Source organism: Plectropomus leopardus, chromosome 10 (assembly GCF_008729295.1).
Source record: "Plectropomus leopardus isolate mb chromosome 10, YSFRI_Pleo_2.0, whole genome shotgun sequence".
NCBI lineage: Eukaryota > Metazoa > Chordata > Actinopteri > Perciformes > Serranidae > Plectropomus > Plectropomus leopardus.
In genome coordinates this window covers 24868799-24882678 of record NC_056472.1, presented here as the reverse complement: position 1 = coordinate 24882678, position 13880 = coordinate 24868799, and the positions used below count along the sequence as shown (strand labels likewise).

General features: G+C 41.4%; 1 protein-coding gene across 14 annotated transcripts in view; it reads right to left on the bottom strand.

The window, feature by feature from the left end:
* Positions 1–13880, bottom strand: part of mycbp2 (MYC binding protein 2) — a 94573-nt gene that overhangs the window by 59214 nt on the left and 21479 nt on the right. For 10 of the 14 annotated variants that reach the window (XM_042494130.1, XM_042494131.1, XM_042494133.1 and 7 more), the window contains exons 8-18: positions 13516–13612; positions 13350–13423; positions 8790–8928; positions 8512–8588; positions 5437–5641; positions 5149–5313; positions 4804–4962; positions 4221–4425; positions 3679–3824; positions 3058–3168; positions 2622–2726 (exon numbers count right to left, since the gene is read on the bottom strand). In XM_042494130.1, the coding sequence (XP_042350064.1) occupies positions 2622–2726; positions 3058–3168; positions 3679–3824; positions 4221–4425; positions 4804–4962; positions 5149–5313; positions 5437–5641; positions 8512–8588; positions 8790–8928; positions 13350–13423; positions 13516–13612 (1483 nt within the window). The remainder of the gene's footprint in view (positions 1–2621; positions 2727–3057; positions 3169–3678; positions 3825–4220; positions 4426–4803; positions 4963–5148; positions 5314–5436; positions 5642–8511; positions 8589–8789; positions 8929–13349; positions 13424–13515; positions 13613–13880) is intronic. The other 4 variants (XM_042494132.1, XM_042494144.1, XM_042494134.1 and 1 more) reach the window with 3 other exon arrangements.

Sequence of the window (13880 nt, the reverse complement as noted above, 5' to 3'; positions counted from 1 at the left end):
ATTTCCCACGGTCTCTCTCTGCCGTTGCTGGCTGCCAGCTGTTTACAGTTCTGTAACTTCACTGACCTCCACTAGGTGTCTTGGTGTCTTTTCAGTGGAGACCAGAGAATGAGCTCTGGTGGTGCGTGCTGTGCACTACATACAATGATTTTAACAGAAAGAGGGCCTCCTGTATTTATGATGTGATTGAAAAACATACCTTCAGGATTTCTAAATATCCTGGTATACCATAATACCGTGATATTGCCCAAGCCCAACCAGCTGTTGTTTTTTTTCCATTTGTGCAGGCAATGAATATGACAGTTTGCAGGCAACACTTTTATATTTACTATATTTGTTCAGTGAAGTACATTTTCTCCTGATTACTGAGATTTCAGGAGGTTTTAATATCACATTTCCACTACAAGATGCAGCCGTTCAACTAAAGTTTACTCTCTTTTTAAAAATGTTTTTAAAGATTATTTTTTGGGCTTAAATTGCCTTTAATTGACAGGACGGTGTTAGCATGAAAGGGGGCTAGAGAGAGGGGGAGACATGAAGCAAAGGGCCGAGGCAGAATTCAAACCCGCGGTCGCTGCAGTGAGGATACAGCTTTTGTACATAGAGTGCCGCTATATCCACTGAGCCACCAGGCACTCCACTAATTTTTTTTTTAAATTTATTTGATTATATGATTAACTTTATTTTTGATTTACTTTACTCTTGTAGCTCCTTTTGCCCCATGTTGTACTACTTTCAAAGTATTTTTAATTTTTTTCTTTTTTTCTTATTATCTGTGTCTATCGTTTTTGTTTTTGTAAAGCACTTTATAACTTTGTTTTAAAAGGGCTGTTGGGCTGTTTTTTCCAACACCTTGGTCAAGGTTCCCTGCGAGCTAAGCAGATACTAAAAGGTGGAGTTAAAACACTGGAATAGTCACTTAAATGACACTTTACACAATTATATATTTTCACACAATTATTTTTTTTTGTCACACACCGTAGACTTTGAAAACAGCAGCTCGCAAAACTACACTCTGCACTACGTACACTACGCTGTACAAATGCTGAAGTGCAGACTTTCCTCTGTTTTGTTGCCAATTAAAAGATTCAGTGACTGGATTCACACAGCACCACTACAGCAATCAGCAGAGAATCCCACCTACACTGGGGGGGTACTATCTGCAGTGGAAAACAAAACAGAGAAAAGGACCTTGTACCAAAAGTGAGTCAAGTCAAACCGTACAATGCATTGAAAATGCGGCACAAGTGTCCTCGTGTGTCCTCTGTCCTTGTGGTTAAATTAGAAAGGAAAGTAAGACGGTTTGTCAAAACTACATTTTCTTTTTTCCAAAGAAAAATATACCCAAAGAGGCTGAGATTCTGAGGTCAGAACTTAGCGATTATATTTTACCTTCAGTTCCAAAACAACAACTCTAATCCTGTATTTACTGCTTTACTTCCAAGTCTCAACACGAGACAAGAACGCATCACTACATCAGTTTTGCATGCACTTGTTCCTGTACCACCGAATAAAAACATTTACGGTCAGAGATCATTCTTTCGCACCTACACTAAAATCTGGAACGAGATCTCATACTACATTTGAAAAATAACCTCTATTACTCATTTCAAACAAACATATAAACACTATCTGATAAAAGGACATTCCTGCAACCTCTGATTCAAATCTGTGTTGCTATGTTTTGTTGTCTTGTCGCTGTTGATTATTTCTGTTTTATCTTGTTTTGTGACATGTTTTAGTGCTGTTTTTACCTGAGTCAGGCCAGTTTTAACTGTAACACACCTGATGATACTTTTAATTTCTTTTCCTGTATAAATGAAAAATAAAAACCAAACAACACAAGTAAACTACTGATTTGGGTTGACTGTGTTTTGTCATTGCAGCTGAATGTTAAATGTGGAAATTCTGAAATCATTTGCAAGTTGTTAGCTTCAAGAAAGTTAATTCCAGACAATGAACTCTTACATGTCTGATGGTCAATAGCCTGAAAAGCTTAATGTTACATTCAGAGATGTTTGAGTGATTACTAAGCCATCTCCATGAGATGCCTCACATCTAAAATCATGAATTTTAAAAATAACAACCCTGCCTCCTCCTTTCTGTGTCATATTTTTCGGCTCATCTTTCATCAAAGCTTGCTCTCCCAAGTGCTCACTGTTTTGTCTGCTTGTAATGCTGCAGTTGTACCCACGAAGTGACAAATCAGCTGCTTACGGGAGTGATGATAAATCCTGTTAGGCAAGGACATTGATTTCTATTTAGGTCAAACAACAGTAGTGGGCAGAGCAGGCATCCTACTCTGAGGATTAGAACTGTTAAACCAGAAAATGAATTAGCCTAACAGACCAAATCTTTATTGTAGCTCAGCCCTTTCCTATGTTAGGGTAACATCACACTCTGAAGGGAACCCGCCGACTGAGGTTGGTCTTAAACTCGGTCCAAACGCTTCACAGTTATTTCTCCATTGTGAGGCTACATTGCTTGTTACCATGAGACCTGGTGAAGACATTAGAGTCCTGTCGTCAGAGAGTGAGAGAGGAGGTGGGCGGGACAGCCAGATTGGGAGATGAGTCAAAGGGGTGTCTCTGCACCCGTTGAGTTAGTGAAGACCGTAGTACCTTTGTGCTTGTCCCGTTTATGCCTGAGTGCCTGAAGGGGTCTTATTCTGGCTAGGGCCTGCTCACGCTGGTTCATAAAAATGGGACCAGGAAAAACAAGGGGGCCTGGGGGAGAAAGAAACTTTCACATGCATGCACAATGCTCACAAATGGGACAGAACACATTGTAATACTTCACCACAATACACACACACTGAAAAAAATTATAAAGACACAAGCGAGGGGGAAGTCACGAAGGCACAACACCCAAGCTCACAAAGCACCTGAAAGTTATTCACCAACTTTAAAGGGATGGACATATTGCTCATAGCTTTGGGCTATTCGTTAACCTCCACCCCCACCCTGTTTAACTTCATAAAGTAACTTCATAAAGCCAAAAAAACATACACAGCCCTTCCCAAAACATTGTCCCACTCTGTTCAGCCTTGATCCATACCTCTGCCCTCCTCCAGCCTGTGCCGGCGGTTGATCCTCTGCCGTTTCTCCTCCTGACGAATCTGAATGTGCTCCTCGATATTCACTCCTGGAGGGGGAGGGACAGGCACAGCTGAAAACAAAAAAAAAGGCCCCAGGTACAGGTAGCCCAGACAGGATGCAGGAGAAGGAGGTGGAGGAGGGAAGACGGAGCAGGGCAGAACAAAACAAGACACACATCAATGACTGATGGAGACGTGATGGAGAAGCAATGACTCTGCACAACACATAAATCAAACAAATAGGAGGAGCGACGACATGTATGCGAAATACTGCATCCAAGCAAATGCAACGGACACTTTGATGTGTGTGGCACAAGCAGCACGCTGGCATAGATCAGAGAGGTATATCGGTTTTACACAAACCCACTAAAGACAGTCAGTTACTGTGATCACTTATGGAGGATCCAACAAACCACTGCAACATAGCATCATATATGTATGTCCATAAAATTTCCACATGCATATGATTTATCAGACTTAATGGCTTTAAGCAGAATGTAACAATGTAGGTGGTGATACAGGTGATATTGTATGAATTAGCAAAACAGGGGGAACGTGAAGTCACAAATCAGCTGACATACCTAGCAGCAGGTCCAGTGGAATCATCTCTTTCACTGCATCAAAGATGCCTCTCTGTCTGGCCTCTTGACCATCCAGCTCCCTGGCACAGGCCTTGCAACAGCCACACGCTGAGCAGCCGGACTCTCCAGACCCACAGCCACAGATACTGGTTGGCAAACAAATACACAATGGTTAAAAAAAAGAGGCCTAGAGGCCATCAAAGCTGCAGAGATGGCTCTCTGTCTCTTAGAGGCCAACAAACGGCAAGGGAGCGTTTGTTTTCCTTTCTAAATAACCTTTGTAATAGCCTTATTACACTGCTAGACAACCCAACACACACACAGACAGAGACAAAGGATTAGCTCTATGTGTGATTAGAAATAAGCAAAGGAGCAGAATTAGCTTTTTGTGTGCTATAATGTTTTGTCGACTACAGAAAAAATGGATTGCCAAAAAGAGGTACCAAATTACAGATATTGGAACCAGTGTCGGTTCAAATGTCAACGGTACCCAACCCTAGCAATGACCACCTTGACTTCTTCCAGTTTTTATGTCCTCTTACCCTCCCGGTACTCTGTCTGGCCGTCCACTGCTGACACAGCTGGCACCGTAACCGGTGCAGTCTCCACAAACGGTGCAGACCATGCACTGGTCCAACTTCCACTTGTGCATGCCTGGCTGGCACATCATGCTCTTCTCTTCCTTCTCTTCAAGTTCGTCCTCCAGGTCTTCATCCATGGCTGTGGCCATGCTCTCTACACCGAATGCTATAATACACACACACAGACAGACAGACAGACAAACAGACAGACAGGAGAGCCATCAGATTGAACGGAGTACAAAGACAATGTATAGACTACGACAAAATAGATCGCATCACAAAATTCATTTACAACAACTTCTGGGTAGAAGGCCGCGTCATGTGCATTAAATTGAAACAGCGCTGAGCAAACTCTGCCTTAATTGATTAGTTTTAAGCCACCAAAAAAAGGCCCACTGAAAAAAAAGGCTGCTGAATGCACCGCAATTAAAAACCGTAGCCAGTTTTCTACCCGTTGTGACATTTGTCGTTAGCGCTACATTACAGTGATTCGGTTTATATACAGTATATTGTTATGTGTATTTATTGTTTTGTGTCTGCTCACCTTTCCCTGCCTGACTCATAGCTCCAGTGTCTCTGCCACACTGGCCCTTGTTGTTCACCCCAAATGTCCAAACTTCACCACTCTTGGTCAGAACACATGTATGGGCCTTGCCCATGGCAACCTGAGTTACGGAGTGACCTTTCAGGTCTGTCACTTGGCCTGTGGACAAGAAAGTAGTGATTATGATTACATTAATTGTATTGCTTCCAACAGAAAAATATCTACAAGCAAAAGTTTTTTCTTAAACATTTTTAATCTGCCTTTATCAAAGCTATTTAGACAACGACAAGAAACTCCTGAAATATCTCAGAGAAATTCCCTGAAGTTGAGAATCTGTCAACTCACAAGTGCTGTCACTGTAAATAGCATCTTTGCCAAACATGTAGAGCTCTCCATCCTTGGTAACAATGCTGCTGCTGCCATTGTTGCACGCTGTGTACACCGCCGTCTTGGTCTCTAATTTGATCATCTTCTTGGGTTTGTACGGCTTGGGCTGTCTGCGACTTTTAGCTGCAAATAAAAACAACAACATCACATTCAGGACCTCCGCTGATTTGGCTTTGATTCCACAATCAAAAAAGATGGAATAGAATAAATTGTTGAACGTTTGCAGATAGCTTAAAATCATCTTACTGGACTCTCCATCCTCTCCCTTGCTGGCAGAGCCTGTAAAGAACACACTTCCGTCCTCGGCCACAAGCAGTGCATGAGAGCCATCGTGGCCGACTGAGAACTGAATGATCTTGGGAGACTTCGTAACGGGCAGTTCCACCCATTTCCCTGCAGACGGGCCACCCTGCTTTATACCCAGGCTCTGGTACTTTCCTGTGTAGTAAATCTGTGAGGGGATGACAATACAACGCAAGCATTTGAAAGATCAGGAATAAGAAGCAGTGTTTTATGGTCGTCATTTTTGAGAAATGGAGGATCCACAACAAATTATATCTATTTTGTTGAACTACGCTGTGGCAAGAGTTTAGCCTGGGTTAATTTTCTTTGGCAAGTCGGCCCACAATCTTTTGCTTGAGCCCACTTAAGGCAGCCAACATCCCGGCTGCACCAACACAGTGTTTAGAGTTTTGGGGTTTTTTTTTGTAAAATTCTAAAAAGTTTTTGCTGCTTTTTCATTAGTGAAACATTACAAACACACAAAAGGGAAGAAGCAAAAAAAAACAAAAAACACATGAAAAGATCTGAATTGCTCTGCCTCACAAAGCCTATGAATTCCTGTGACAAATTCAACAGTTCAGTAATCAATTCTTGTTATCTTCCTTTACAGTTGTAAATATATATATAAAACCAATATATAAGACAATTACTAATGAGCTCAGCAAACGGATTTTTAAGTATTCCAAAAGTAATCCAAAGTATTAATAACGTGTTACGTAGTTCTAGAGCATTTATTCAGTACTGGAATCTGTTTTAAAAGTAACCAGACCGCAGTGGTTAATCACAATGATACATGTGAAAAAGGCCGCTGCTGGAGGAGATGTTTTATAACTCAAATCATCTGACATTAACTTTGCAAATTACATAATCACAACAGCATTGCTTGTAGAGCAAACAGCAGCTTGTAAACTGTAAACACTGGGCCTTTGACTCTTGTTCTTCACATCACGTGTCTTGCATAATGTCCAGCCCGAGTGATGAGTGAACTTTGTCCCAAGATACAGGTCAGCTGCTCCTATTTTTACCCATCCAGTCGGTCTGGGTTAGGGTAATCTGCAGATAAAGTGTGCTGTGAGATTAGGCTTCTACACAGACACAGAAATGTGCAACAGGCAACTGCCCAGGACTTCTATCTACAAGAGAGGCACTCTGCACCACACCTACAGTGCAGACACACACAACCACACCCTCTACACACCCCAACAAACTACATACTTAGCATTCTCTTCTAACTAAGACAGTGTGCATGAAAATGTGACATATCTCCTTCATAAAAAGCTCCAACTCCCGACAGCGATTGGGCTTACTTGAGTCGAGTACAGACCCTTCAGTCTTTCACTGAGTAATGTAGTTGATTCCTCTGTACACACAAACATATTATCTATACTGTTTACTCCACCATCATTACAGGTGTTAAAGGGACAGTCAGTCAGTCATTTTCTGTAACCGCTTGTCCTCATAAGGGTCGCGGGGGGGCTGGAGCCAATCCCAGCTGTCATCGGGCGGAAGGCGGGGTACACCCTGGATAGGTCGCCAGACTATCGCAGGGCCGACACATATAGACAGACAACCATACACGCTCACAGTCACACCTAAGGGCAATTTAGAGTCACCAATCAACCTGAGCTGCATGTCTTTGGACTGTGGGAGGAAGCCGGAGAGAAACCACACAGACACGGGGAGAACATGCAAACTCCACACAGAAGGGCCTCATGTAGGAACTAGGGCTGTATATATATATAATATATATATATATATAATATATATATATATATATAATATATATATATATATACACATATATATACATATATATATACACACTTATTTTATAGCAAGGCAAGGCAAAATTATTCATTTAGCACACTTCAAACCCAAAGTGCTTGCCCAATCAAAAAGCATTCCCCTACGAGCTGAACAAACAGTAATTTCAATTCAATTTTTATTTGATTTCTAATGTCCAGTATCACAAGTCACAATTACCCTAGAATGGCTTTTCAACATACAACAAACAACATATGGAAAATAATACATTTGCTGACATCACAAAGTCTGCCACAATATGATTTCGATTAGATCTAATTCAGGGGCCTGCAAACAATATGAGATGATATCAGTAATTATCCTTATTGTCTCGGCTGCTTGCCATTGTCTGACTGGCGCTAGGCTGCAAGCACTGTTTGAATGAACAGGAAGAAGGTGTCCTTGGACAAAAATGGTGACACAGCTGTAGCATTGGACATTTCAAAATAAAGGTGTATCTTAAAGATGACGATGTTTGGCTTTGCATCAATGATAATGGAACATTGCATCGATACATCAGTCCAGATCAATGTATTGTTACACTCTGCAGGACCTATTTTCTTTCTACTGAGCTACACAACTGTATCACCACGCAGAAGGAAGCGTGCAACTACTGCTTCCTGTAGTCACGGTCATAAACGCAGAAAGCTTCACTCTTAGTCAGCCGTGTTTTGTTTTGTTTTTTCTCAAAGTGGACTATAGGTTAGAGCTACTGCTTAGCTGGGTGAAATACTTTAATCACTTCCAGGTATTTCAGCAGGGATGTCACTGTATAACCACCAACAAAAGTTGGGTCCAGAGCACAATCAACAGCGTAAACATCGTAAGATGTCCAAAAAATATTACAGCTTCTTCATTGTGTATTATTTAATGGTAATTTAGCTTAGAGGTCCACCAAATATTTCCAAAACAAGAAGGCATGTCTTATTGTTATGCTCTACGACAGCCTGATCCTAGGAAACTCTGACTACAGCTAAGTATACACAGATGTTACAGACAAAGGGAATGTTAATTTTGTGTGATGGGCTTCTTGTGGCCAGTGTGACACAGAAGGAGGAAAATGCATGAGAAAAACAATTAATTTAGAGCTTTTCCCCCAGGTTCGACCTCTAAAGTGCCTGGCCTGTCATTAGCAATACAAAAGCTGTCACGAGCTCAGCGGTTGAACCGGTTCCAACTTTCATTTTTGTTAAACATTTTAGGCACAACACACCAGAGAAGATTTTTCACTCTCACCTTTCCCGAGGCAGTTTTCATCAAAGCAAACTCCCTGCCTGCTCCGAGAAGCGCTGCCTCCTCATCAAAGCCGGTGCCTGAGAGAACAACATGCTATTTAGAGCCAAATACACAAACGAGACAAGGCTAGAAAGTATGCTTTTTTTAATTCCTTTGTGTTTGACACATTACAAAAGTTGTTGACACACATACAGTATCAAACGCCTGTGGCAGCTGTACGTATGCATATGAAGCAAAACTACCCACAGCCTCATACAGATATATTCTGTATCACTCACTGATGATGTGTAGATCCTTCTCGAGGTCGAACAGAGAGATGCCGCAGGCGTGCAGACATTTTCTTGCCAGCTTCAGCTGCAGTTCCTGCTGCAGCGCCGGGTCTGAGCTCATAGTATAGATCCGCACCACAAAACCATCCTGCAGGAGTCAGGGCCAACAGGAGGAAACGCTGGTTAGTGTCATGAATCAACGTTGCTACAGCGGGGCACTTAAGAGTCTTTCTAGCCATTTTAAGACACAAGAAGTCCTTGATTAAATGAAAACACATTCAGTTTCGTATGGACCACGGTCTTATGTTCTGTGAAGTGGATCATATTGTGTTTGGTGCTGATTTACGTGGATTTTTGTGATGTTGTTTTCCATGTATTGTGTCTTGTACTCAGGGTTGTGTTTGTGTTTTTTCATCTTTTTGTTGCGAGTTATCTCTCAAAGCGCTGGTTGTGGGAGGTTGATTTCTTTATTTTTTTTGCCTGATAATGGTATCCACGTACTGCGCTGTTGGACGATGGTGGAAACAGAATGCTTGTCTTTTTTTTGTTGGGTTGTTTTTTTAAAGTATTATGTCTTTGGCAGTATTTTTGACAATTTTAAGCATTAAAGGGGAAGAGAGAGAGGGGATGACATGCAGCAAAGGGCCGCGGGTTGGAGTCGAACCCACAGCCACTGCGGCGAGGACATAGCCTCTGTACATGGGGTGCCTGCTCTACCAGGCAAACTAATTTTACCTAATTTTTAAATTATTATATTCATACTGTACCTGCATCATCTGGATTTTATCCGCTCATATTGTCAAATTGTGTTTTATATTCTTAACGTGTACATGTTTAACTACTGTATATTTTGTACCTTTTTATCCTAATGTCGTTAGTCTTTGACCATTGTACACACTGTATCTTTATATTGTATTTTTTATCATTATAGGACACCCATTAACTACTACTGAAAACTAGCTCTCCAGCTAATGCAGGTGCATTAACATTTACATTACACTGTCCCTTCTTAAAAAATTAAAATTAAAGTTAAAAGTTTGGGAACCAAATATCTGCCTAACAATAAAACCCATTTGCAAAGCATCTGGAAAATCTTAAACCTGGATGGATTAAATATCTTTTGAAAAAAACTATTTTAAAAAATGCATATCATGCTGTTGATTCACCCTTAATCACCGAGGTGGAAAATCCGTCACTGTAGGCGTAATACTTAACTGACTTCAGTGGTGAATAAAGTAAACCACATCATATGCACTGGATTAGCACATAGATTGCTGGAGTCATGGATAAATCTATCATCCGGAGCTGTAGCATGTTCTACTGAGGGAGTGGTTTGGCAGTACAAAATCTGTGCACACGTTTCTGTCTTTTTTTGTTTTTTTATATTTATGTCAGGGACACTAGACACTTAAAATTCCAGCCATGTCAGTGATAATAGCATACGCATTTTTTTAGCAACACCAAGAAGTACACATCTATCCACAACACACTTTGACTCAATGCTGAGCTCATAACAGATGATGCAACTGGTAAAGATGTGGGTTAGTCAGACTGCAGGGGATGTCCCTGAAAGGGCCATTTTACAGAAGAGAAACAGAGCAAAGAAACAAACACAACAAGGACAACAAAAAGGATGAAGGGTAGCGTGGGGATGGTCTGGTCTCCGGTGTGTGGTAACGATGAGATCTATTGTGCTTTGATTGCTCCAAAGCAGAGCACACATGTGCCACTCCAATCATTAAATGAGCACCTCTGTCCTCCGGCCAGTACGACCCCCCCTTCTCATCTTTTCCTCCCGACATCGTCCTCCTCTGACTGTCCCCTTGACTTCCTACAGCAGGGACACTCAACTTGCTTTGCTTAGGGGCCACTTTTGCAAAATGACAGGAGGCCAGGGGCCAGTCGCAGCAGCCCCATACATGTTTCTAGGATTTTAGGACATTTCTAGTATTTCTACACATTTCTTATGTTTCTAAACATTTGTAGGACTTAAGGACATTCTACAATTTTAGGACATATCTAGGGTTTCAGGATATTTCTGGGATTTGAGGATGTTCCATAGATTTAAGGACTTTTTAAAATTTTTTTTTAGAACTTTATGACTTCAGGACGCTCCTGATTTCGGGACATTGGGGCTTAGCTAGGACCTCTCTCAGGGGTGCCGGGGACCCTCTGCTGGCACTGTTTTTTTTGTTTAAAGAAGCTCTATTTTGATGCTGTTTTATGCACTGTGGCATCTAATGGATACTACAAGTACAAAAACAATTCCTAGTGTGAATCACTTTACTTTTATTCTGAATTAAAAATTGTTTGGTGGCCACCTGGCACCTCTCAGGGGCCAGATTTGGCCCATGGGCTATAGGTTGAGTATCACTGTCCTACAGTTTACTCACATCATCCTCTTCCTCTTCTGCTCAGCATCTGAAACCCCCTTTTTCTGTTTCTCGAGTGGTTTTCTTCAACCATTAAGTGCTTTGCGCTGCGGTCACATTTGCTGGCTGCTCACTTAAAATGCATGCAGCTTCTGAGGACTCCCCCGTCCTCCCCCCTATACAGTACCCCGCCCCCTTCATTAGCCTAGAAACTGCTATCTGGCTAGCTGCAACCGCAGATATATGGATTTCACATCTCCCCCTCCCCCACTCACATTACATAGTGCTTATGCAGATAACTGCTTGAGAGATTAAGCTCTCTGGAGAATACCCACATCTGGTGCCACTGCTCTCACTGCCACGCCCACATATACCCAATACACACACACACACACACACACATTTATAAACACATGGACAAAGCTACACCCCGCCCTCCCCTCTGTGGCACAGCTGGTGATCAGCTGAGAGTCCTCAGTGTGAGGCTGTGGCCTCTACAGCAGGGAAGTGACAGATGCTTCACAGGGCAGTTCAAGAGAAACTCCTACGCTCATTTAAACTAACAAAAGGATCGGGTTTTCACCACCGAAACAACACATATTTAAAGAGGTTGTGTTGGGGTTTTTGTTGTCTGTTACTTTGACAGACAGGGTCTGTCCCCCAAATTCTGCCCTAATCTACTATCAGTCGTCATTAAATTTTTTTTTTTTTTTTTTTTTTTAATCATTTAATTTAATAATTAATATACAGAACATTAGACAATTAGAGTTACACTGATACCAATACCAGGATGTATCAGAAATGCAAGGCTTTACTTTGAGGGGTGGTACAAATGTTGCCAGATTCATTCTCTATATGTATTTGTTCATGTTTTACAACAAATTTAACCTAAGCCATGCCACACATTAACAGTTTTACACCCATGCAGGGTAAGTAGTATACAGCTATTTGTTTTTTATTTTATTCAGTTTAGTTTTGTTTTACACAGTGTTATCAGATCAGTACTTGGCATTCGCAAATACGCAAGTTCAGGTATCAGAATTGGTATCGGGACGGCAGAAAGAGGTATCCAAACATCTCTATTTATAATCAGAGCATGGAGAGAAAAGATGAACAGAGACACCAACTGGCAAGAAACTTCAGACACTCAGCTGCCGTGACATTTTGTGATGGTATGTAGCGATATAGCCTTCCAGTGTGAAGGCTACAGCCTGCTAGACAACAAGGTCATGCACATGATCTCAAAGACACGACTAGACAATAGCTAATTAATGAGCACACACCACCGACTGGACCTGCTTTGTGTCCCTATCTGTCAAAATGATGGACGGCTTTTAGATGTTTCAGTCAGTGTTAAAAAAATTCAGTCAGTGACAGATAATCTTTGGTTCGACATGACCTTTGAAAGAGAGCAGGTGCACAAGATAAAACACATGACAAATGATGACAAATGGACTAGTGGTTGTTAATGACTAATGGAAACGTGCAAGCACAGTCTCTGCATTATTATTTTTATTTTTTTGGAGTAATGACAGCTGCTTACAAAGGCTGTCAAACACCTCTCTCTTAACTGCCTCAATGTAGTTGAGGATGACGAAGCCAATAGCTATTCAAGACTATTGCTAGACACACATGCTAGACCACCTGCTGGGTATTTAACAGTATTAGTGTTTTATAAGACCATAAATGCATTTAGGGCAATGGTCACATCCCAAGCAAATGAGGCCCAAATCCGACTGTTTTGCTTGTTTTGTCATGTGACAGAGGTCTAATTATTTGAGAGTGCCGTGGACACAGAAATGTGATCAGGGCCACTTTCATATGTGGTTGTGAATCCATCATGTTTAAATTGACGTGTTCACACTGATGTCAGATATGAGTGACGTCAAACACGTATGCAAACAGTGTAGGTAGAACGATGGGTCTGGGGAAATGATTGGAATCAAGCTTTGAGTCCTGTAATGTGAACGTTCACTAAATGTATAACAAAGTCAGCTTCCTCCATCATCTTTCAAGCAGACATAAGTAGTACAGGTGAGTTTTTTTTTCTGAAATCAGTAATACATGTAGGGGAACTCCTGGACGAACTTAGGACTTCCTCAGCTGATACTGATTTGATTTCACATTTAAAATGAGCCTAAAAAAGACAATGCATGCCTTTATCACAGTGGAACATTACCAGGAACATTGAACTTACGTCTTTGCAGGCTGCGATCTGGTTGATGTACTCTCCATCTGTGAAAATGATGTTCTGTCCGTCTGAATGTTGACCTGCAAAGAGACGCAACATTTTGTTGGTTGTAGGTTTAACTTCAATGGGGTATATTTTTTACACAAGCCAAAAAAGTGTATTTTCTCGGCACCTGGCATGGTGACAGTCCCCTCATGCTCCAGAGTCTCGGGATTGATCTTGATGGCCGACATTGAGTGGTTACTTGTGTCCCGATATAACAAGTACCCCTGCAGACACAAAGCAAACACTGCTGCTGATCGACAATCAATAAAGACTCTCCCTAACTGAAGCCTTACAGCTTACTTGGACAAATTGTTGATGAAGATAAAGATGGCACTGTAATAAAACAAGATAAAAGTACAAAGCTGTTTGTCAAGATTCTGTTGAGATTCATGTTTCAGCTACTCAAGTGATCTTCAGATTTTGGAAAAAACACCCCCTCCAGATTTTGGAAAAAAACACCCCCTCCAGATTTTGGAAAAAGGAGGGAATCTA